Source organism: Macaca fascicularis, chromosome 2 (assembly GCF_037993035.2).
Source record: "Macaca fascicularis isolate 582-1 chromosome 2, T2T-MFA8v1.1".
Classification (NCBI taxonomy): domain Eukaryota; kingdom Metazoa; phylum Chordata; class Mammalia; order Primates; family Cercopithecidae; genus Macaca; species Macaca fascicularis.
In genome coordinates, this window is record NC_088376.1 from 154,525,697 (window position 1) to 154,549,449 (window position 23,753).

At 49.4% G+C, this 23,753-nt stretch overlaps 2 protein-coding genes across 29 annotated transcripts in view; one reads left to right on the forward strand and one right to left on the reverse strand.

Annotated features, from left to right (window-relative positions):
- CFAP92 (cilia and flagella associated protein 92 (putative)) overlaps positions 1–1,754 on the forward strand; it is an 82,123-nt gene extending 80,369 nt beyond the window's left edge. For 24 of the 27 annotated variants that reach the window (XR_012431563.1, XR_012431564.1, XR_012431565.1 and 21 more), the window contains one exon: positions 1,222–1,754. Coding sequence is in view for 23 of the 27 variants with exons in the window: in XM_074033131.1 (XP_073889232.1) it covers positions 1,222–1,395 (174 nt within the window). In the remaining 4 variants the exon portion in view is untranslated. The remainder of the gene's footprint in view (positions 1–1,221) is intronic. The other 3 variants (XR_012431566.1, XM_074033139.1, XM_074033133.1) reach the window with 2 other exon arrangements.
- Positions 1–23,753, reverse strand: part of ACAD9 (acyl-CoA dehydrogenase family member 9) — a 30,629-nt gene that overhangs the window by 1,538 nt on the left and 5,338 nt on the right. For both annotated transcript variants that reach the window (XM_015431352.3, XM_005571746.4), the window contains 15 exons: positions 18,592–18,693; positions 16,570–16,676; positions 15,444–15,544; positions 13,860–13,938; positions 12,141–12,315; positions 10,586–10,659; positions 9,291–9,366; positions 7,448–7,518; positions 7,072–7,191; positions 5,331–5,459; positions 3,320–3,399; positions 2,495–2,621; positions 2,176–2,253; positions 1,462–1,590; positions 742–814 (listed from right to left, as the gene is read on the reverse strand). In XM_015431352.3, the coding sequence (XP_015286838.2) occupies positions 742–814; positions 1,462–1,590; positions 2,176–2,253; positions 2,495–2,621; positions 3,320–3,399; positions 5,331–5,459; positions 7,072–7,191; positions 7,448–7,518; positions 9,291–9,366; positions 10,586–10,659; positions 12,141–12,315; positions 13,860–13,938; positions 15,444–15,544; positions 16,570–16,653 (1,396 nt within the window). In that variant the 5' untranslated portion in view covers positions 16,654–16,676; positions 18,592–18,693. The remainder of the gene's footprint in view (positions 1–741; positions 815–1,461; positions 1,591–2,175; positions 2,254–2,494; positions 2,622–3,319; positions 3,400–5,330; positions 5,460–7,071; positions 7,192–7,447; positions 7,519–9,290; positions 9,367–10,585; positions 10,660–12,140; positions 12,316–13,859; positions 13,939–15,443; positions 15,545–16,569; positions 16,677–18,591; positions 18,694–23,753) is intronic.

Consider the following 23,753-nt stretch of genomic DNA (forward strand, 5'->3'; position numbering starts at 1 on the left):
GTAATCCCAACTACTCAGGAGGCTGAGGCACAAGAATTGCTTGAACCCAGGAGGTGGAGGTTGCAGTGAGCCAAGATCGTGCCACTGCATTCCAGCCTGGGTGACAAAGTGAGACTATGTCTCCAAAAAAAAAAAAAAGAATACAGCCAGGCATGCTGGGCAGATGCCAGGGGTCCTGCACAAAGGGCTCTGCACTTGCTCAATCTAAAATTGCCTTGGCAGGCAGGGCGCGGTGGCTCATGCCTGTAATCCCAGCATTTTGGGAGGCTGAGGCAGGCAGATCATCTGAGGTCAGGAGTTCGAGACCAGTCTGGCTAACATGTTGAAACTCTGTTTCTACTAAAAATACAAAAAATTAGCTGGGCGTGGTGGTGTGCACCTGTAATCCGAGCTACTTGGGAGGCTGGGGCAGAAGAATCGCTTGAACTGAGGAGGTGGAGTTTGCAGGGAGCCGAGATTGCACCATTACACTCCAGCTTGGGCAACAAGAGCGAAACTCCATCTCAAAATAAATAAATATAAATAAATACAACTACCTTCGTGAATGGGGCAGGTTTGCAACTACAGTGCCTGGCGGGCACTGCTGCAGCTAAGCCCAGGCCTACCCGGGCCCTCACTCAAGGCAAAGGTCTGTGAGTAGCCAGCAGGCTCTGGGAGCTTGACAGGGTCCAGAAACAGCTCACCCTCAATAGGGGCCTAGAAGTGGGCCCTTCCTTCCCTCCCCCAAGACATGCCACTCACACTTGTCCAGCTGAGAGAGGCTGAAGAGATTCTGGAAGTAAGCTTCCACGCAGAAGGTGTTGGCCAAGAGAACCTGCCAGAACCAAGGACAGAAAAGATATGCCCAAATTCCTGGAATCTGACCTCTGAGCTTCAAAAACCCAGCCTATCAGCCAAACTGGGTAGCATGGCAGGGGTGAAAAGGCCTGGCTCAGGAGTCACCCCGTCTCAGGTTCTAATTCCAGCCCCGACCCAACAGCCTTTCCCCAACAGCAAGTGACTTAATATCTCTGAGCCTGTTTCCTCTGAGAGGCAGATGTCACAATCCTGGTATCTGCAGGCACTCTGGGAAGTGCAGGCAGAGATCCTGGTACACAGTGGGTCCTCAGACACTGCACCGCCTCCCCCCAGCAGAGTGGGCAATGTGCAGGGTCTGCCCCTCACTGGGGGTCAAGGCACTGGGATCGGGAACTCCTGTCACTCACCCGCCTCTTCTCTCAGGCAGGAAGAAGAAAAGGAACGGCCCCATCTCCTGAACAGCACAGACCCTCCCACAGCCACCGCATGGTGAACTTGCACAGCCTCCCCCACAGCCTCTCCCTGCAGGACCTGTGGATACCCCCTCAACTGGCCCAGCCCTCCCCCACACCCGCCCACACCCTCCTCAACAATTAACTTCATTAAAGTGCAGCAGGACAGATGCCAGCAGCCAGGCCCTGTGTGAGGCTAGGCTGGACTCACCTCATGGTCGTGGTTGCGTAGCCCGATGCGGATGGAGCGGCTGGCCCGCGACAGCACAGCCGTCATGCCATAGAGGTTGATGAGGATGTTGGCCACCCGCTTCAGCACCAGCTGCTCCTCCGTGATTGTCTGGGATCACAGAGGCTCTGAGTGGGGACTCACTACCTAGACCAGTCCCCCACACGGTCCCTCCCTGGGCTGCATCTCTGCCTGTCTTAGTTTCCTGTGTTCCTTGAGAAAGTGGAGCCAATAAAGCCTTTCCCTTCAGGTCATGGGAGAACGGCTCCCAGCCACCTTCTGTTTTCCCTTCTCTTTGATCTCTAGATTCAGGGAGGAGGTTAAGGCAAGACCTGGTCCCAGAAACTTGGCTGAGACCAGAAGCCAGTGCTTACTGTGCTACTGTCATCTTCAGCAGCAAGGGCCCCACCAATCAGGTCCCTAGATTCAGGCCCCAGGTGGGGCTGCCCTCCCGATTCTAGGGAGCCTCTCTACCTGAAAGGTGCACAGAAAAACACTGCAGAAAACTCACCCAGCAAGGGTGCCCCTCCAAGTAGCTAAGTGGGCCCCAGGACACCTCACCACCCCATCCCTCCAGGGCGATCAAGATTTCTGTTCTAGGCCTGGTCCCAAAGGATGCTTGACAAAAAGTAGTCTCATGAATGCTGGCCAAATTGGGGGACCGGTTGCGACCCAGGCCTGGGAGGGCCTGGTTACCTTGCCAAAGCGGAGCAGCAGTGTCTCCACGGTCTGGCCGAAGTAGTAGGTGTTCTCCTCAAACTTGTTGGCACTGTCCTATTAACCAAGACAGGAGTCAGTTCAGCACCTCATCCCTACAGTGCCCTGTCCTGTCCCACAGTCTGGGTACCAGGCAAAGATGCCCCATCTGAGGGAGGCAATCCAGGGTGTCATGGACTAGCTGGTGTTCCCCAGCCTCCCCTGGAGGAGCCCAGACCCCCCACAGTGAGATCTTTTCTGCCATGAGATCTGGCAGAAGGGCACTGAAGTAGGGGGTATGCCTGTTAGGCCCACTTACCGCAAGACTGGGGTGCACAACTCCATGGTTGCCTGTCAGTCCCAGGTCCACAGTTCGGCCCAGGGAGTCCCGAAGCTTCCGGCCAATGGTCTCCATGACTGTGGTCACTTTGGCCTGTTTAAACTCACTGCAGAAAGTCCATGGTCCTGTGACTGGAGGCCTCACTGCTGGCTCTCACTGTCCAGCAACACGGCCCACTTGGCACCCAGAAGCTCCGTGCCCCTCCCTGGCCTGGATATGCCGGGCCTCTGGCTACAGGCTGAACCCCTCAACCAAACCACCTGCCGGAGAGCACCCAGTCGCCTCAAGGGAGCCACACATGTAAGGGGTGGAGTCACAGCCAGCTTCCCAGCAGCTGTCTCCTGTGAAGGAGACAAAATGCTACCAGCAACCTGTACTTAGTCTCCAGCAGTGATTTGGGATTGCTGTGCCCCTAGGATGGGGGTGGAGGGGGGCAGGAGGGGAAGAAGGGCAGAGAAGAAAAACACTGGTCTTATGTTGGCTGTGAGGCCTGGCACCTTTAAGGGGACACCTGTCATTCTTCAGATTCTGAAAAACCAGCTGCCTCCAGTGTGAGGGACCAGAGCGGGGATACGGTGTTCACATTGGAGCTGTAGGGTAGTGTGGCCATAAGGGCAGGGCAGCGAGGGCTTCCCTGGGCAATAAGCCCCCAACTACCACAGGGGAAGGTCCCCTCCACAAGGCTGCGCCACACCCCCATGCCCCTACTCGAGGTCAAGGCAGCTCTTTCCTCCCACTGCCTTGGACTGGCCCCTGCTGGGCAGGTATAGGCTCTGAGAAGCACACAGTGACAATGGTACTTACTGGATCCTGGCAGTCAGGATGCGGCCAGCATGCTGCAGACCCGTCAGGGCGATGTACATCCGGAGAATCTCATTGGTTCCCTGTGGCCAGTAGTGTAGAGGTCAAAGGCTGCCCCCCAGCCAGGCAGCCATGGTAGTGCCATATGTGCTGGGTAGGTCCAGCCACTGCCTGCTTGCCCATGCCACAGAAGCCACTGCTCCTGAAGTAGCTGGGAACAGGGCTCTGACCAGGGCTCAGAGAGTACACAGGGATGAGGAGGAGGTGACCAGATGGCCATGGGCTCCCGCTAGGACCCTCTACTGCTCGGTGACCAGCTTCACGTGTCAAGCCTTTCTCCAAGTCTCCAGGTCCTCTTTAAAATGGAAACCAACTTTCCCTGGGTGGTAAGGGGTGCTGATGCCTGGGGCTCAGCCAGTGCCGGACAGACATTGCTGGCTCCAGGTGGAGGCCAGATTCCTAACAGAAGCCACAAATTGCTGAGTGGCAGCTAGAAGCTCCTCAGTGCCAGGTGTCAACACCCAGAGGGCCACATGCTCCCCACTCCCCCAACCCATGATTCTGATCAGTGAGAGGCCGGTGGGCTTCTGCCCACTCTGCACAATGGAGATGTGCGTCAGGTGCAGGGGCCTGACCCAGGCTACACAGCCAGCACCAGGGACTGAGGACTGTCCTCTGCAGCCAGGCAGAAAACACAGACAGCAGGACTCCCTACAGGAAAAGAGGGGACTGCAGAGGCCTCCTGGCAGAACCACCCAGCTCCGAGCAGGCTCCAGACAGGAGGTACCACCCCACATTGAGAGCCCTGTGTTCTTCCAAGGCCTCGAGGGCTTCCTGAACCCTGCTGACCACCCCAGTCCTGGAGAACTCCAGCCCTCCCGGGCTGAGGGAAGGGCATTTGGAGAAGGCCCTTTGCAAGGCTGAGACCACTCCAGTGCCCTCAGGCTGGCCCCTGCCCCATATGTCCACTACAACAGTGGAGATGGCTGGAACCCAATGGACAGGCCGGGAACAAAAGCAGCCAAGGAGGCTTCCCACTGGACAGGACGGCCCAGGAGACAAGACTACACTCCCGGAGGCTGATGATGTCCCCTCATTACCAGACCTGCTGCTCAGGCCCAAACCCTCTCCCTGTCTCAGGCTGCCTCCTGTATACCCATGCCCACCATCACATCCCACCCATCCTGCTATGCTCTCTTAGGTCTAGCCTCTCCCTCCCAGCAGGAGAGCCCCTGGCCTCTGGCCTCATCCCTGTAACTCACTCTCCACACGAGCCCCATCCATATGTCCGGCACTTGCTGAGCCCCTGGGGGAATTTCCCACAATACAGATACAACCAAATAATGCCCTGCTTACAGATGTTTTATGGCTTCCAAATTCCTCTGCTGTCAGTCAAGGTCCTCCACACTCTGGCTACTTTTTTAGCCTTCCCGTGTACCTTCTTCAACACCCCCAAACCCACTACCTGCCCCAGCCCACCTGGCAGGACTGACTGCTGCTCCCAGAAAGCCCTTCACTCTCTCTTCATTCACCTTGATGATCAGTCCCATCTGGGCCTGGCATGCTCTATTACCCTGCCCTCAGGGACAAACTGCCCTCTTCCCGGCCCTGGTCAAAGCCCTTTTTTTTCTGCCCCTAAGGGCATGCTTCACAAAACTCTGGCTGCCTCTGGAGGACGCCCGCTCCCTCTTTGTGTACTTGCACTCTGTCATTCCCCTTGGTCGGCCCTGCTACACAATCAGAACACAGCACCCAAAAACATCTCTGTGGCCCCAATTCCCTCCCCTGCCACCAGGCACATGCTAACTGAACTGACTCCTCAGGCTTGTGACTTCATGGAGGGCAGCAATCAGGAACGAGACGTGCCAGGGCTAGGAGAGCCCTTGAGAGCCATTGAGAGCATAAGACCCAGCCCTGGGCCACGGGGGCCTCTGTGAGGCCCTGAGCAGCATCTTCAGGACCAGGCAGGGTCCTGGGGGTGGAGCACAGCTTAGCTGGTGGCAGGGCCACTCACCTCAAAGATGAGGAGGATGCGGGTGTCACGCAGTATGCGCTCGTACGGATAGTCCTTCGTGTAGCCCAAGCCCCCGAGGATCTGCAGCGCCTCACTCACACACTGCCAGGCAGCTTCGGAGCTGAACACCTGTGGGGTGTCACACCGAATCCTTTCCAAAAGGAAGACCTACGCTGCAGGGAGCTGGGTGGCTGGGGAGCCATGGGAGGCACCAGGGTTTGGGGAGGAGATCAGCCAGGGAGGGACTTGAGGGGTGATGTGGACAAGTCCTTTGCCTTCCTTGACCACACTGGCCAGCTTGTGTTCCCCACCCCACCGTGACCTTCTGTACCTCTGGGCCCACCTTCATCCTATCTGCACCTGGCTTAGCTCCTGTTCCTTTAAAACCCGCCTAAGATCTCCCCCTCCCGAGCAAACCTGACCTGTTCCTGCCCAGTCCCAGCGGCCGTGACTTCTTTCTGTCTGTGCACACTATAAGTGCCTTGGGGGCAGACAAACTGCCATATTTAGACCTAGGTTTAGTATCTGGAAGAAGTTGGCTACAGCAAACTAACGTCTGTGGTCACTGCTCAAGGGTGACAAGAAAACGAGATGATAAAACACATGCAAATGCACCCAGTACACAGCCTGCACCTAGAAAAGACTCAAACACGGCCCAAGATGCCCAACCTTTTATTATTATTATTATTATTTTTTATTTTTTCAGGGACCTTGCCACTTCAGGATCCCAACCTTTTAGGTAGACTTTCCTGCCCACACCAGGACGTTTGCTTCTGTAAGCTGCCATACCTCTCACCATTTCTCTCAAGAGCTCAATTCCAGAGATCAGCTTAAAAACAATTGTTGGGGGAACAAAGTAGGGTCCCCCAAAGGGTGGCCATCTTTTTTATTACAGCTAAAAAATGACACCCTCTACCCTGAACAAAACAAAAGCAAACTCTATTATCTACTTCAACCAAGTAAGATGCTCTTCCCACCTCAGCCTCTCAGGTAGTTGGGACTACAGGAATGTGCCACCATGCCAGCTAATTTCTGTATTTTTTGTAGAGATGGGGTTTCACCATGTTGCCCAGACTCGTATACTTTTTCTTTTTTTTTTTTTGAGATGGAGTTTTGCTCTTGTTGCCCAGGCTAGTGTGCAATGGCACAATCTTGGCAACCTCCACCACCCTCCCCGGGTTCAAGTGATTCTCCTGCCTCAGCCTCCCAAGTAGCTGGGGTTACAGGTGCCTGCCACCACGCCTGGCTAATTTTTTGTGTTTTTAGTAGAGATGGGGCTTTACCATGTTGGCCAGGCTGGTCTCGAACTCCAGACCTCAGGTGATCCACCCACCTTGGCCTCCCAAAGTGCTGGGATTACAGACGTGAGCCACCACGTCCTGCCATATGCTTAGTTTTTAAGACAAAGTTTTGATACCAGAAAGTACGAAGGCCATAAACTAAGGAAAAAAGAAGTCTTTCTCAAGCAAGCCAGCTGCAATGTTATTACTCTAAAAGGATGTTATCATAACGGTCTCCTTCTGCTATAAACTGCTGATCCACTGGCTCACCGGACACTTCCCCACTGCTGCTCCCCACTGCTTGCCTATCCCTGGAGTGCTACACAGGGCAAGTGTATCGCAAATACTGGATCAATGACAGGAGGAAGATGACAGGCAACAGCATGGGCTTGAAAGGTCACAGTGAGGGAGCTTTCCCAAGCCTCCCTCCAGCACCAGCTCTCTGGCTATGCCGGGGTTACCTTCACCATGGCCGCCTCGATGGAGCAGTCGGGAAAGCCCGGTTGGTCCAGCATCCCTGCTGTGAGGTAGGTCATACTCTCCATGACGTAAGCCTTCTGAGCCATCAGTGCAAATTTCTCCTAGAGTGTTCAGAAAAAAACACGAGAAGCAATTTGCATGTGCTGAGAGCCAAATCTGTGAAACAGGAAAGAAGGTAATTAAGTCAGAAGCCTCAATGCCCAAGAGAAGCAAGCCCAGTGACCAGTGTTAAATAAAGCCTTAACTAGTCTTCTTCCCAAATCACCACAGAAGAGTCACCAGTACAGAGACATCAAAAGAACACACCATTCACGTCACACAGTGAAATGCACAAATACAGTACTCAACCGTCGGTACCTGAATCAATCCAAATTCACTGAGCCTCTTGTTAAACTGTTTCCTTGTGCAGGCGTACTCAGCAGTCATTTCTGAGGAAGAGCAGAGTTATTAGAAAGAACTAGGCCGGGCGCGGTGGCTCAAGCCTGTAATCCCAGCACTTTGGGAGGCCGAGACGGGCGGATCACTAGGTCAGGAGATCGAGACCATCCTGGCTAACACGGTGAAACCCCGTCTCTACTAAAAAATACAAAAAACTAGCCGGGCGAGGTGGCGGGCGCCTGTAGTCCCAGCTACTCAGGAGGCTGAGACAGGAGAATGGCCCGAACCCGGGAGGCGGAGCTTGCAGTGAGCTGAGATCCAGCCACTGCACTCCAGCCTGGGCGACAGAGCGAGACTCCGTCTCAAAAAAAAAAAAAAAAAAAGAAAGAAAGAACTGGAACATTTCTGTTGTTCAAACATGATTTCCTATGGCCATCATCCTTATCCTTCCCACAGGCGGGCACTGTGAGAAGCGTGTCTGCTGAGATCAAATACCCCAGAAGCTAGCACCCCCACTTGCCAGCACCCCGGGTGGGTCAGAGGAGAACCGCCCCTCCTCATGGCACCCACACACAGAGTTTGGCATCAGATACAGGCTTGAATCCTGGCCATGGTTCTTACAGCCTGTGCCTTGGGCCAAGTGTGACACCTCCCTGAATACCATCCCACACCTCAGAGTCACTGTGAAGATGCAATCAGGTGGAAGGTGGAGGGCGCCTTGCACAGAGCCAGGCACAGAGGCCCCAGACAGAGGTGGTCCAGGCTCACACCCAGCGCAGTGTTCCTAACCAAAGCAGGTGGGGCTGCCTGGCTTGAATATTTGAGCTGGGGCTTCCAGGCGTGTGGTTGTGACAAAGTGCTGAGCTCTAAGGGCCCATGAGTGACATGGCGCCTCCCCCAGGCAGAAGCACTCCCACCCCGCCCATAGCCATGTTCTCCACAGGCTCTCCCAGGTGTGGTACACTCAGCAGGTGAAGAGGGCCGAGCCCCACTGAGAGCCCAGGCAAAGGAGCTCCCCGGAGGCCTTGTGCCTGAGTGAGAAGAGCCCTGAGCCTGGAGCCTGACAGCTTTCGTTCTGGGTCCAGGAGCATGGCCCGCAACAAATCACTTGCCCTCTCTTGAGTCTCTGTCTTCTCATCTCTAAAATGGAGGGAAGCCAAAACAGGCCCAGAGCCTGGCATCAAAGAGGAGCTTCATAAAGCACTTAGGGGTGTGCTGCCCCGGGTACCCCCATTTCCCCACAGATGCTTCCACCACAACCAGAATGGTTACAGGGCTGTTCTAAGTTCACTGGCAAGGGAAAATGGAGGTTTGGGGTATCCTAACAGAAGAGAACAAAAGAAAGATCCAGGGGCCCAGGCACCTGGGTTCCAAACCCGACTCTACTCCCTACCCACTGTGCAGTCACCCAGAAGACACAGACCTTGGGAACCAGAGGCCGTGTATCCTGGAAGCCTGGCTCTTGGTGTGTGCTCACCAAGTAGCTCTGCTCCTACTGGTCGGTGGCAACCTCTCACCCCAGACAGAAAGCCTGTTCCCCAATCCCCACCCCTACCCCAGAGAGAAAGCCTGTCCCCACATCGGCATCACCCATGTGGAGATGAAACAGAGGAATGTGGACAACGACAAACCTCAGGGGCAGGCTGAGGAGACCCTCTGGTCTCCACAAAAGCCTAGGGACCGAGCTTGGGCTGGACCCTCAGTCTAGGTGGCCTAGTTCAGCACCGGCCTGGAATGGGCCAGGGGAATGGCAGAGCCTCCAGGGCTGAAGCTGGGGAAGCGGGGGGTGGGGCACAATGGGCCTTGTCCCTAACTTACCTACCAATCAATCTCTTGAGCATCCCAGCCACGGCGCTGCCCATGCTGAACCGGCCACTGTTGAGGATGTTCATGGCCACCTGCAGGGAGAACAGGGAGAGCCCAGGGGCCCTGAAGGAGGCAGCAGGAGGAGGCCACAACCAGACCAGGCCAGGCAGATCAGCTTGCCTTCCCTCAAGCTGGGAAAAAGCACTGTCCTAATGCCTCAGAACAAGGTGATTCAGTCACTGTTACAGCTCTACCAACGTCCCCGCACACAAGACCACTGAACATTATTCCAAAGGAACATGCCAGAGCTGGGCATGGGGGCTCCCACCTGTAGTACCAGCATTTTGGGAGGCCAAGACAAGAGGATCGCTTGAGCCTAGGAGTTCAAGACCAACTTGGGCCAAACAGAAATTCTACTTTTAGATATAAATTAAAATAACTGAAAAAGTATTTCCACATAAAAACTTGACATGAATGTTCATAAGTAGCATTACTGATAGCAGCCAAAGTGGTAACAACCCCAATGTCCATCAGCTGATGAATGGATGAACAAAATGTGCTATCTCCACTCAAGAGAACAGAATTCAGCTATAAAAGGAATGAATTACTCATTCATGCTATGAGAGAGATGAACCTTGAAAACATCATGCTATGTGAGAGAAGCCTGTCACCAAACCGGATCTTGCATATGACTGCTTTTCTATGAAATGTTCCGAAGAGGCAAATCCATAGGGACGTAAAGTAAAAGAGTAGCAGCCAAGGGATTGGGTAAGCGTCATACTGGATGGTACAACATTTCTTTTTGGGGTGAGGAAATGTTCTGGAATTAGACACAGGAGATATTTGAACAACATAGTGAATATACTAAAAACCACTGAAATGATACGTTTTAAAATGGTGAGTCCTTTGTTGTATGAATCATCTCTTAATAAAAATAGTAAGTCTTAGTCCAAAAAGAAAAGAGTAGGGCAGGGATGCAGACCACGGTTGTGGGACACAGAGCTTGAGATCCACCAGAACCCACAGGTTGCTTTCTCACACCCACTGCAGAAGGGAATCCTAGGCTTCGCTCGAGGCGAATAAGGCCTCAGACATGAAGGAAGATTCCCAATCCTTACCATACACTTCTTCTAGGAGCCAGCCAATTTTCCAGTCTCAATTTGGCCAATTTCCCAACAGATAACCATGCAAAGTCACCTGCCATGCACAGGCTACTCTGCTACAAGCAGGGACAGGGCAAAAGCTGGGGGCCGACAAGCTGCACTCATGACACTACCTGGTACTCACAAGGGGCTGTGGCTGGCAACTCACCTTAAACCCACCTCCGACCTCTCCTAGGATGTTTTCCACAGGTACCTTGGTGTTTTCAAAATGGACTTCACAAGCTGAAACACATGAAATTTAAGATCTCATCTGATAATGCAAACCACTCTGCATTTGACCTGCAAGCAGGCAATTCATCCGTCCGTCCGTCCATCCATCCATCCATCCATCCATCCATCCATCCATCCATCCATCCAATGTTTGGTAGGACAGTATAGAAAGACAAAGTTCCTATCTTTGTGCAGCTCATACTTTGATTAGGGAGACAAAAGCTATAAACAAAACAATGTAACATTGTGATCAGTGCTATGGATGAAATAAATAGGGCATCACGATAAAGAGAAATGGAGGTTGGCAAGGGGGTGGATAATAATATTTTTATTAAGGGCTATGTCAGACTTTTCTAAGGTGACATTTAGCAGAAGTTTAAGAATGAAAACAGTCAGGGATATAAAGAGCCAGAACAAGCAAAGTGAGGAAGAGAACAGCATTTCCTAAAGCCTTAGGGTAGACTGGGACCACTGGTCTCAATTCTTAACTCTAACACAATCACACCCCTGCAATCTAACGGTAGCACTCTCCCACTGTAAGGAGGGATGGACCTCCCTCCCTTTCCCTGCCTGCTAGGGCCATGTGACTTCCTGTGGCCACTAGAATGAGGCCAACATGAACAGAGGACTTAAATGTGCTTTCAGGGTCGGGTATGGTGGCTCATGTCTATAATCCCAGCATTTTGGGAGGCAGAGGCAGGAAGATCATTTGAACCCAGGAGTTCGAGACCAGCCTGGACAACACAGCAAGACCTCATCTCTATTAAAAAAAAAAAAAAAAAAGGGGGCCAGGTACAGTAACTCACATCTGTAATCCTAGCACTTTAGGAGACTGAGGCAGGTAGATTGCCTGAGCTCAGGAGTTCAAGACAAGTCTGGGCAACATGGTGAAACCCCATCTCTACAAAAAATACAAAAATTAGCCGGGTGTGGTGGTGCACGCCTGTAGTCCCAATTACTTGGGAGGCTGAGGCAGGAGAATAACTCGAACCCAGGAGGCAGAGGTTGCAGTGAGCTGAGATGACAGCACTGCATTCCAGTCTGGGTGACAGAGAGAGACTATGTCTCCCACGACAAAAAAAGTGCTTATATGGCTTGGCTTGGCCCCTTAGGTGCTTATGATCTGCTCTAAGAACAAGCCCCCAGATGGACCTGAACCCAACCCACATCCTGAAGCAGGCTGCCAGGCACTGCAGACTGAGACAACTAAAGGCTGAGGACTGTAAGCTGAGCTCTAAGGTGGTAAGGTGGTCTGTCCGTTAGGGCAGCTACAGCAGGGGATGACCAGCAGGTCTTCAAGTGAGCAGCACTCAGCTGTGGGTACAAAGACAAAGCCCATGTGGCATTCTTAGTTTGATCTTTTTAAAATGCTTAACAAAAACTGAAAGTATTTAAATCTCATTTTATCTTGCTATTTGGACAGAGTCAAGGGCCAGTCTCCCCCTTACACACATACACACACACACACACACACGCACACACGAGCTACTTACTGTTGGAGCCCCGAATGCCTAATTTATCTTCAGGTTTCCCATTAGTGACTCCACCAAAGTCTCTTTCTACTATGAATGCTGTGATTTTGTCTTTCACTGATCCATCAGAATCAACTACCTCAGTCTTTGCAAACACAGTAAAAATATTGGCCAGTCCTCCATTGGTAATCCAGACCTGAGGACAGAAAGAAGGACTTTGGAGAAAACCAAACCCCTATGTGACCCATCTCAGCTCTGTCTTTGTCGATCAGTCAGACCTCAGGCCAGACATGCAGGGTCCTTGGCTCTGCAGAAGCCAAACAAGCATGAGTGAACACAGGACAGGGCTCAGCCCAGTTTGCCCACACCAAGGATTTTCCCAAGGGACATGGATGGCCAGGGTGGAGGTGGAGGGGGGAAAGAACATCCAAAGTTGTCAAACAGCTCAGGTTCCACCGCCAGACAACTGCATTTCTTCAAGAAAGAAAGGGTTTAATCATTTCTTAAGGTATACATATATCAAAACATCATGTTGCACATCTAAATACACACAACATTTATTTGTTAATTCTAAAAAGAAATGAAAAAAGAGAAGGCAGGAGGGTGGTGAGGAGGAGGAAAGGAAACAAAGGGAGTTAGAGGCAGAAACAGACTCCTTAACAAACCGCAACAGATGGGACTCATGTGGATCTTAATTCAAGCACATAGTTAAACCAAAAAAAGGTATGAGGCAATCAGGGATATCTGAATGCTGATAGATGTAAGAAATTATCAGCTGGGCACAGTCGCTCATGCCTGTAATCCCAGCACTTTGGGAGGTTGAGGTGGGCAGATAGCTGGAGCCCCAGAGTTTGACACCAACCTGGGCAACATGGTGAAAATCCATCTCTACCAAAAAAAATACAAAAAAAATTAGCTGCATGCCTGTACTCCCAGCTGCTTGGGAGGCTGAGGTAGGAGAATCACCTTAGCCCAGGAAGTTGAGGCTGCAGTAAGCCAAGATTGTGCCACTGCACTCCAGCCTGGGTGACAGAGCAGGACCCCATCTCAAAAGAAAAGAGAAATTATCAATTTTTAAAATGTGATAAGGATATTACAGCTTTGTTTTTATTTAAAAAAACAAACAAAACTCCTGTCTTTTAGAGAGGCATGCTGTGATTGTTACCATGCGATCTGGAGGTAGCAATGCTGCTGGAAGAGGCACAGTGGCCATGAGCAGGTGACTGCCGGAGTTGGGGCCAGCCAGGCACACAGAACATGTCTGAAATTTTGTGTAACAAAAAATTTAAAGATTTTTCGGGTTTACAGGCCGGGCACGGTGGCTCATGCCTGTAAACCCAGCACTTTGGGAGGCCGAGGTGGGCAGATCACTTGAAGTCAGGAGTTCAAGATCTGCCTGGACAACATGGTGAAACTCCATCTCTACTAAAAATACAAAAATTAGCCAAGAATGGGTAAGCCCAGCTACCAAGGAGGCTGAGGCAGGAGAATCACTTGAACCTGGGAGGCAGAGATTTCAGTGAGCTGAGATCACACCACTGCACTCCAGCCTAGGTGACAGAGACTCCGTCTCAAATTTACAAAACTAAAAAAAATCAAAAACAAACACATAAAAGCAGCTCAAGAAGGCAGTCAGTGCTACAGCAGCAGGTACAATCCCTGGTGTGTGGAGAGTGCTCACTCAGTGGCAGTGAAGGTCGTGACTGAGATCCTGACATGGCCATGGGGAAGGAGCCCTACCTTGGAGCCATTGAGGATGTAGTGCTTCTTGTCTTCACTTAGCGTGGCTCTGCTCTGGACTGAGGCTGCATCGCTCCCACTGCAGATGCAGAAAGATGTGGTCAAGGGAGAATACTGGGAACATGAATGCTTTTGAGAGCCTGAAAATGGAGGTTCTAGTACTTTTAAGAGGTCAGCGAACTTTTAAAATGAAGGATCAGATAACATATTCAGCTTTACAAGCTACAGGATGTCTGTCTCACCTCCTCAACTCTGCTGCTATTAATAGAACATGAGGCCGGGCATGGTGGTTCACGCCTGTAATCCCAGCACTTTGGGAGGCTGAGGCAGGTGGTTCACGAAGTCAAGAGATTGAGACCATCCTGGCCAACATGGTAAAACCCCATCTCAACTAAAAATACGAAAATTAGCTGGGTGCGGTGGTGCATGCCTGTAGTCCCAGCTACTCAGGAGGCTGAGGCAGGAGAATCGCTTGAAGCCAGGAGGCGGAGGCTGCAGTGAGCCGAGATCATATCACTGCACTCCAGCCTGGCAACAGAGCGAGACTACATCTCAAAAAAAAAAAAAAAAAAAAAAAAAACATGAACACAGCTGAAGACAATTTATAAAACAATGGGCATGTTCCAATAAAACTGGGCTGGGCATGGCGGTTCATGCCTGTAATCCCAGCACTTTGGGAGGCTTAGGTGGGTAGATCACTTGAAGTCAGGAGTTCGAGGCCAACCTGGCCAACATGGTGAAACCTCATCTCTACTAAAAATACAAAAATTAGCTGGGCATGGTGGCACATGCCTGTAATCCCAGCTACTCGGGAGGCTGAGGGAAGAGAATCACTTGAAGGCGGAGGTTGCAGTGAGATGAGATCGTGCCACTGCACTCCAGCCTGGGTGACACAGCAAGACCCTGTCTCAAAAACAAACAAACAAACAAAACTTATTTATAAAAAACAGGCAGGAGGCTGGATTTAGCCGACCTTTGCTTCAATACATCACGTAAAAAAGCGGCAGTGAAAACAACTTGGGCTTAGGTTTAAACATGGAAATGGGTGCTTGCAATGGGCTCATCTGAGGTCCTGTGAGGATGAGTTGTGGGCACCCCAGGAAGGATGGTTGTTCCCAGGTTCCCACGCACAGTGAAGCAGGATGGAGGATGGTCCAGGTGATGGACTTATCATTGGAGTCCCGAGTCCTGCTGCAGCCCTGCTCCATCCAGCAGATCACACAGCCTCAATGAACCTCAGCTCCTAATGTGTAAGCAGGAACAGTACCACCCACGCTACATATTCTGAAAGGTGCTTTGAAGCCTGAACGTTATTACTGTATTGTACGTCAAGGTGTGTTATAAACCACAAAAATTTATTTAGTAAGTGCTGTCAAGCATGGTATCTCACTTGCAAGTCTCACTGGGACAGAGAAATAAGGTCAAGGTAAGAGGAATGGCAAGAACCGTTGCTGAGTTGATTCTCTGCAAGATTTTGGAAAGAAGGAAAAGTCAGCTACTCAACAAAACCAACACCCCCTTGCCCCAGTGAGTCTTGGGCAATGTCACAGCTGCTGAGGGATAACATTTTGTGCAGGGACAGACCTGGCTGGCTCCGTGAGGCAGAAGGCTGCAATGTGCTCCCCGGACGCCAGTTTAGGCAAGTATTTGGCCTTCTGCTCCTCAGTGCCGGCCAAGATGATCCCCTAAACAGAACAGACACAGACTAATGTCAGCTGTGGGGAGAAAGGAGAGCATGAGGTGTGTTTGTGAAACATTTCCTTTCTGAGGCAAATATTTACTTCAGGCAAGAGAAGACAGCAAAAACTCAGAGCAAGCGGCCACAGGCAGAGCCCAGGGAGCCAGGCTGCTGAGGAGACTGTCAGGGGCCCATGTGCCAGTGCCGTGAGCCTCGGAGACCCACAGTGCTTTGCAGTCCGTGTCCAAAACTTTCATATCAGTTCCTTCATTTCCCAGACTGGTGGTCTTGGGCAAAGGATATCCCTTTCCAAAGAAACCCTCCTCCATCTTATCATCCACAAACTGGGCCACTCCCACCCACTGGCAGGGTGGTCTGGATGATGAAATGTGAAGACACAGGAGCACTGGAACCAAGCCTATCTTAAAGAAGGTGCTCAATGTCAGGGCTGTCCCACCTGCTGCCCTCCCAGTGCCACATAGACAGGCCCCCTCTTCATCAAACATCTGCATGAATGCATGTGCTCTCTGGGGTGGGGGAGCCGAGCATGGTGTGCATTCAGCTCTCTTTGATGTCAACATTAAGCAGAAATAATCTGAGTAATGAGATTGCCAGTAAGGGCAGTAAGCCCTGGGCCTGCCCTAAGGTGCTCAAGACCAGTGGGGGGAAGGCGGCTTGCATAAAGAGTGGGGGCACGCTTAGGCTGAGGGACGAGGGCTCAGGAGGGGAGACCACTTCCAGCCCAAGGCGAAGACAGCAGCACCCCACCTGGGCCTTGAAGGGTGGATCAAAGGCAATGGGGACAGGAGGCAGATTCAAAAGGAAGGGACATGCAACCCAAGGGCCACTACGCATGTGGGCAGTGTGTGGGGACTGAGCACCACGAGGTGTGGCCAGAGTGAGGGAACTGAAGGGCAGGACTGCACGTCAGATATCAGGCCCGATTCAGAGGGAGCAAGCCTCTGGCCTCTATGCCACCATGTGACTCCAGAAGACCTACAGAGAGCACCACAGAATCCCTAAACACCTGACCTTGAGGCCGATAGCCTGGTGCGCTGCCAGGGTCACAGTAATAGACCCATCCATGCTGATGATCTCCCCTAGTCGTGAGTACATGGTGTTGGAGAGGCCCAGGCCACCTAGGAGACATGGACCAGCGTCAATCACAGCCCAGCCCCAGATTCCTCCCATTAAGCCTTCATTGTTTTTTTTTTTTCTTCTGATTATAAAGTAATGCCAGATCACCATTTTTTTTTTAAAAAAATCACAATACAGGCCGGGCATGGTGGTTCACACCTGTAATCCCAGTACTTTGGGAGGCTGAGGTGGGCAGATCACCTGAGGTCAAGAGTTTGAGACCAGCCTGGCCAACATGGAGAAACCCCGTCTCTACTAAAAATATAAAAATTAGCTGAGTGTGGTGGCGCGTGCCTGTGGTCCCAGCTACTCGGGAGGCTGAGGCATGAGAATCACTTGAAGTTGGGAGGCAGAGGTTGCAGTGAGCCAAGATCACACCACTGCACTCTAGCCTGGGCAACAGAGACTCCGTCTCAAAAAAAAAAAATCACAATACAGAAAGGTACAAAGTAAACAAAAATCGAGGGCTGGGCACACTGGCTCATGCCTATAATCCCAGCACTTTGGGAGGCTGAGGTGGGAGAATTGCTTGGCTCCAAGAATTCAAAACTAGCCTGGGCAATGTAGCAGGACCCCAACTCAACAAAATTTAAAAAAGTCCCAGCTACTTGGGAGGCTTAGGTGGGAGGACTGTTTGAGCCCGAGGAGTTCAAGGCTACAGTGAGCTATGATCGTGCCACTGCACTACAGCCTGGATGACACAGTGAGACCCTGTCTCAAAAGACAAAAAAGAAAAAAAATGCGGCCGGGCACGGTGGCTCAGCCTGTAATCCCAGCACTTTGGGAGGCCGAGACGGGCGGATCACGAGGTCAGGAGATCGAGACCAGCCTGGCTAACACGGTGAAACCCCGTCTCTACTAAAAATACAAAAAACTAGCCAGGCGAGGTGGTGGGCGCCTGTAGTCCCAGCTATTTGGGAGGCTGAGGCAGGAGAATGGCGTAAACCTGGGAGGCAGAGCTTGTAGTGAGCTGAGATCCGGCCACTGCACTCCAGCCTGGGTGACAGAGCGAGACTGTGTCTCAAAAAAAAAAAAAAGAAAAAAAATGCTCACAATCGTGTGCCTCAGAAAGTGCATTTCTGTGTATATCCTTCTATCCACACTTTTCCTAGGCATACAAGCATATGTAGATACATACTTTAAATATGAAGATATCTACACACACATCAAATCAATTAACACATAGCGAGGATCTTCCATCACAGCTGTAGGTCTTTATAAATGCAACAACTATAGTGTGTCCCACTGCCCAGTATCCAGAGGACTCCAGGACAAGGCTTCTCCACTGTGGCACTGTAACATTTTGGAATGGATTGTTTTCTGTTGTGGGGGTCTGTTGTGCGGATTGTCAGATGCTTAGCAGCATCCTTGGCCTTTATAACTTTATATCCAAAAGGCCTGAGGGTAAACACAAATGGCACATGTGTGGTCTATCCCTTTGAACCATTTTCTACCTCGCCTTCCACACACTGCTTGCCTGTCCCTTTAACCTCTGCAGAATTCAGGTGACCAACTCGAGAAAAAGCATAAGGGAGGCAAGTTGTAGTGACTGGCTAACTCTAATAAGGTAGAACCGTCACTTGGGAGCTAAAAACATCACTAGGATGCTCAAAGAATTACAGGGACAGTCCATAGCACAAAAGACGCTGCTCAAAGGTTCCCACTGGTCCAATCTCCCACCTTGATGTGCTTTGCACTCTACAGCCAGCCAGACCACATGCCTCATTCCTCTGTGCTAGGATGAAAAGCACAGGACCCGAGAGCACTTCCTCCCTACATGTCCTTCAGTCAGTCCACCCCTACTATGTAGCCCATGACAGAAGGTGTCATCTATTCCAGCAACTAGACCTTTTATGGACAAATTTAGAGTGCTTTCTTAAGAGCTAAACTGGTTGGGTGCTTGTTTGCTTGACCTACCATATTCTTCGGGGACTTGCAGCCCAAAAAGGCCCAGGCTCTTCAATTTCTCCAAAGTTTCATCTGGGATTTTCCCTTCCTGGTCAATTTTTCGGGAGTCCACTGCCAAGAGGAAAATCTTGATTAAACAAATATAAGCTATGTTTCTACAAATATAAGTAAACAGGACAGTGGTTTATATATTGATAATATATAATCCCGGAATAAAAATTTTTTCAAAACTAGAAATTCTGTAATCATGGTCATTTGGCCTGTGTTCAATTTTATGTAATTAGCGCAGGAAAAATTTTATTTTTATATATTTATTTAGAAACAGGGTCTCACTCTGATACCCAGGCTGAAGTGCTGTGGCACAATCATAGCTTATATAACCTCAATCTCCCAGGCTCAAGTGAGCCTCCTGCCTCAGCCTCATAAGAAGCTGGGACTACAGGTACATACCACCACACCCAGCTAATTATTTTTTTTTTTTAGTAGAAACAAGGTCTTGCTATGTTACCCAGGCTCGTCTTGAACTCCTGAACTCAAGCAATCTTCCTACCACAGCTTCACAAAGTGCTGGGATCATAGGTGTGAGCCACCACGCCTGGCCAGAATTAAACTGTTAAAAGCTGTCAGAGCTAGGTGGTGTTCTATTTGTTGATCTGGGTGCTAGTCACAGGAGTGCTTTTGCTGTGTAAAACAGCAGCAAATTATACATTCATGGCATGTAAATTTTTCTATAGGCATGTTAAACTTCATTTTTTCCCTCCTCCTTCTAGACCTCATACTTTTTTTGGCTAGTATATTCTAGGAAATGAGAGAATAAATATGCAACTCTCAGAATTATACTAAAATGTTCAGCTAGATAGCCACCTCATGGCAGTATCTGGGCCAAGATTTACCTCACTGTCAGAGGCCATACTGCTTTCAGCACAATCCACCAGTTCTGAGACAGTTTAGCCTGTTTAACACCAATTCATTTATTCATTCAACATTCACATTCAGCCTGCACTCTCAGCTACTTGGGAGGCTCAGGTGGAAGGATCACTCGACCTGGGAGGTTGAGTAAGCTATGATGGCACCACTGCACTCCAGCCTGAGCGACAGAGTGAGATCTCGTCTCTAAAATAAAAATTCACATTCACTGCAGCAAAACTGAACAATCAATAGCATTAGGCCTATAATTGCACACTTTTGTATGCATCAAGCCAATTAAAGTGTACTTCTGAATTGCTAATTAAACTTCATCAGTATTATAAATTGTGAAAAACACTATAACCTACACTTAAGAATTTTTGCAGGCCGGGCGTGGTGGCTCAAGCCTGTAATCCCAGCACTTTGGGAGGCCGAGACGGGCAGATCACGAGGTCAGGAGATCGAGACCATCCTGGCTAACACGGTGAAACCCCGTCTCTACTAAAAATACAAAAAAACTAGCCGGGCGAGGTGGCGGGCGCCTGTAGTCCCAGCTACTCGGGAGGCTGAGGCAGGAGAATGGCGTAAACCTGGGAGGTGGAGCTTGCAGTGAGCTGAGATCCGGCCACTGCACTCCAACCTGGGCGACAGAGCGAGACTCCGTCTCAAAAAAAAAAAAAAAAAAAAAAAAAAGAATTTTTGCATACATGGGTCACTAAGACAACTACAGATTCCCAAAAGTGCAGGCCAAACCCTTCATTTTTTTATCCTTCAACAACTTTATTGACATATATAATTGGCGAAGAATAACCTGCACATATTTACAATATATAATTTGTTGAGTTCTGGCATATTTGTCAGTGAAAACATCACAATTGAGAAGAAAACATTTCCTTTTCCACCAAAAGTCTCTATGCCCCTTTGAGAACGATCCATCTGTCCACCATCCCCAGGCAACCACAAATCTTTTGTCTATAGATCAGCTTGCATCTTCAAGTTTTATCCATCTGAGAACGATCCATCTGTCCACCCTTTGAGAACGATCCATCTGTCCACCATCCCCAGGCAACCACAAATCTTTTGTCTATAGATCAGCTTGCATCTTCAAGTTTTATATAAATGAATCCATATGGTACCTATCTGTTTACCCCGGCTTCTTTAACTCAGGTCATGATTTAGAGATTCATCCATGTTTTTTCATGTATAAATACTTCATTACTTTTTGTTGCTCAGTATTCACTGTATGGGTGTACAACTGTTTATCTAAATTCAGTAAGCAGTATAAACACACAGAGCCAGAAGTTCAAAGAACTCCAAGCAAAATAAGTGTGCAAAAAACTACATAAATAAATGTGATAATCAATTTTCCTAAAACCACTGAAAAGCAGCCAGAGATGAAAGAAACACTATGTACAAAGGAACAAAGATAAGAATGGAAGCAGACATCTCTTCTGAAGCAATATGAAGTCAGGAAGAAAGCAGAGCAACACCATTAATTGCCTGAAAGGTAAATCCTGTCAACACAGAAACCTGTTCTGATGAAACAGACTTTTATTTTACTTTTTCTTTCCTTTTTTTTTTTTTTGAGATGGAGTCTCGCTCTGTCACTCAGGCTGGAGTACAGTGGTGCGATCTCAGCTCACTGCAACCTCTGCCCGCCAGGTTCAAGTGATTCTCCTGCCTCAGCCTCCAGAGTAGCTGGGATTACAGGTGCATGCCACCACATCTGGCTAATTTTTTTATTTTTGGTAGAGACGGGATGTTCCCTGTTGGCCAGACTGGTCTCAAACTCCTGACCTCAGGCGATCCGCCCACCTCGGCTTCCCTAAGTGCTGGCATTACGGGCATGAGCCACTATGCCCAGCTGAAACAGACTTTTCTAGACATACAAAAGGTGAGAATATGCATCCCCTGCAGAGCTACACATCACGAAAAGTGAAAGGAAGTCTTTCCCACAGAAGAGCAACGGTAGCAAAAGTTCAAAGAACTCCAAGCAAAATAAATGTGCAAAAAACTACATAAATAAATGTGATAATCAGTTTTCCTAACACCACTGAAAAGCAGCCAGAGATGAAAGAAACACCACGTACAAAGGAACGAAGATAAGAATGGAAGCAGACATCTCTTCTGAAGCAATATGAAGCCAGGAAGAGACTCCACAAGAGACATGAAGAGCCCTGGAATCAGCAACTACATGGGTAACAAGATCCTTTTTTCCTAGTTTTAAAAATTGCTGGCTGGGCACAGTGGCTCAAGTCTATAATCCCAGCACTTTAGGAGGCCGAGGCAGGTGGATCACTAGATCAGGAGTTCAAGACCAGCCTGGCCAATATAGTGAAATCCTGTCTCTACTAAAAAAATATAAAAATTAGCCGGGCATGGTGGTGCGCACCTATAGTCCCAGCTACTCGGGAGGCTGAGGCAGGAGAATCACTTGAACCCAGGAGGCAAGGGTTGTGGTGAGCCAAGATCACGCCACTGCACTCCAGCCTGGGTGACAGAGTGAGACTTCGTCTCAAAAAAAAAAAAAAAAAAAATTGCTCTAAAAGATAAACCAACCATTTAAAAACTTATAGGCCTTTTTGTAGACTTGAAAAGCTGATTATTAAATTGATGCAAAAGAAATGCAAAGGACCTGCAAGAGTCAAACCAACTTTAGACAAGAATAAAGTTGGAGAACTAACATTACTTGGTTCCAAGCCTTAACAGAAAGCTCAGTAAACAAGACAATGTAATACCTGAATAAAGATGGACAAATAGATCAGTGGAAGAGAACAGAAAATTCAGAGATAAACTCATACATAAATGGTCAACTGATTTTTGATAAAGGTGCCAAGTAGATCCAATAGGGAAAAGATAATCTTTCCAACAAATGTTGATGGAACTGGATAGCCATAAGCAAAACAATCCTCCTCAAACTTCACCTCACAACAAACCCCAAATTAACTTTGAATGAATCATAGTTCTAAACCTGAATTAAAACTATAAACTTTTTTTTTTTTGAGATAGAGTCTTGCTCTGTCGCCCAGGCTGGAATGCAGTAGTGTGATCTCAGCTCACTGCAAGCTCCGCCTCCCGGGTTCACACCATTCTCCTACCTCAGCCTCCAGAGTAGCTGGGACTACAGATGCCCGCCACCACGCCTGGCTAATTTTTTGTATTTTCAGTAGAGACAGGGTTTCATAATGTTAGCCAGGATGGTCTCGATCTCCTGACCTCATGATCCGCTCGCCTTGGCCTCCCAACGAGCTGGGATTACAGGCGTAAGCCACATGTCCAGTCATAGTTTAGAAACTATGAAGTTTCTAAAAGAAAATACAGGCCAGGCTGGGCGAGGTGGCTCTCACCTGTAATCCAAGCACTTTGGGAGGCCGAGGCAGGCAGATCACCCGAGGTCAGGAGTTTGAGATCAGTCTGGCCAACATGGTGAAGCCCCTTCTTTACTTAAAAATACCAAAAATTAGCCAGGCGTGGTGGCACACACCTGTAATCCCAGCTACTCGGGAGGCTGAGGCAGAAGAATTGCTTGAAGCCGGGAGGTGGCGGTTGCAGTGATTCGAGATGGCGTCTCAAAAAAAAAGAAAATACAGGCCAGGCATGGTGGTTCATACCTGTAATCCTAACACTTTAAGAGGCTGAGGTAGGAAGATCACCTGAGCCCAGGAGTCTGAGACCAGCCTGAATAACATAGTGAGACCCCATCTCTACAAAAAACTTTAAGAATTATTAGCTGGGCATGGTAGTGTGTACCTGTAGTCTCAGCTATGCGGGAGGCTGAGGCAGAGGATGGCTTTGAGCCCAGAAGTTGGAGGGTTGCAGTGAGCTATGATCACACTACTGCACTCCAGCCCAGGCGACAAAGAAAGACCCTGTCTCTTAAAAAAAGAAAAAGAGGAAAAAAGGTATGTTTATGGCAACTTTTTTGGTGATAGCTAAAATCTGGATACATACCCCATGTCAATGAATACTTAAATGGATAAACAAATCTTGGTATATCTATAGAAAGAAATACGACTCAGCATTAAAAAGGAAGTACTACTGATACATGCACCATGGATGAAATTCAAAATTACGCAGAAAGAAGCCAGACAAAATCACACATAATTCCACTGCCACAACAACCAGCACATGCTCCAGGGGCTTGTAGAGTGTGTGGCCTTGGCTTTTTGCCATCTCATTTTTTTAGTTATTCATTTTTATTACAGCTTATGGAAGTGTTGGCCTGGAACAGTTTGGAAATGTTTAAAGTGGTCCTTCACCACAAA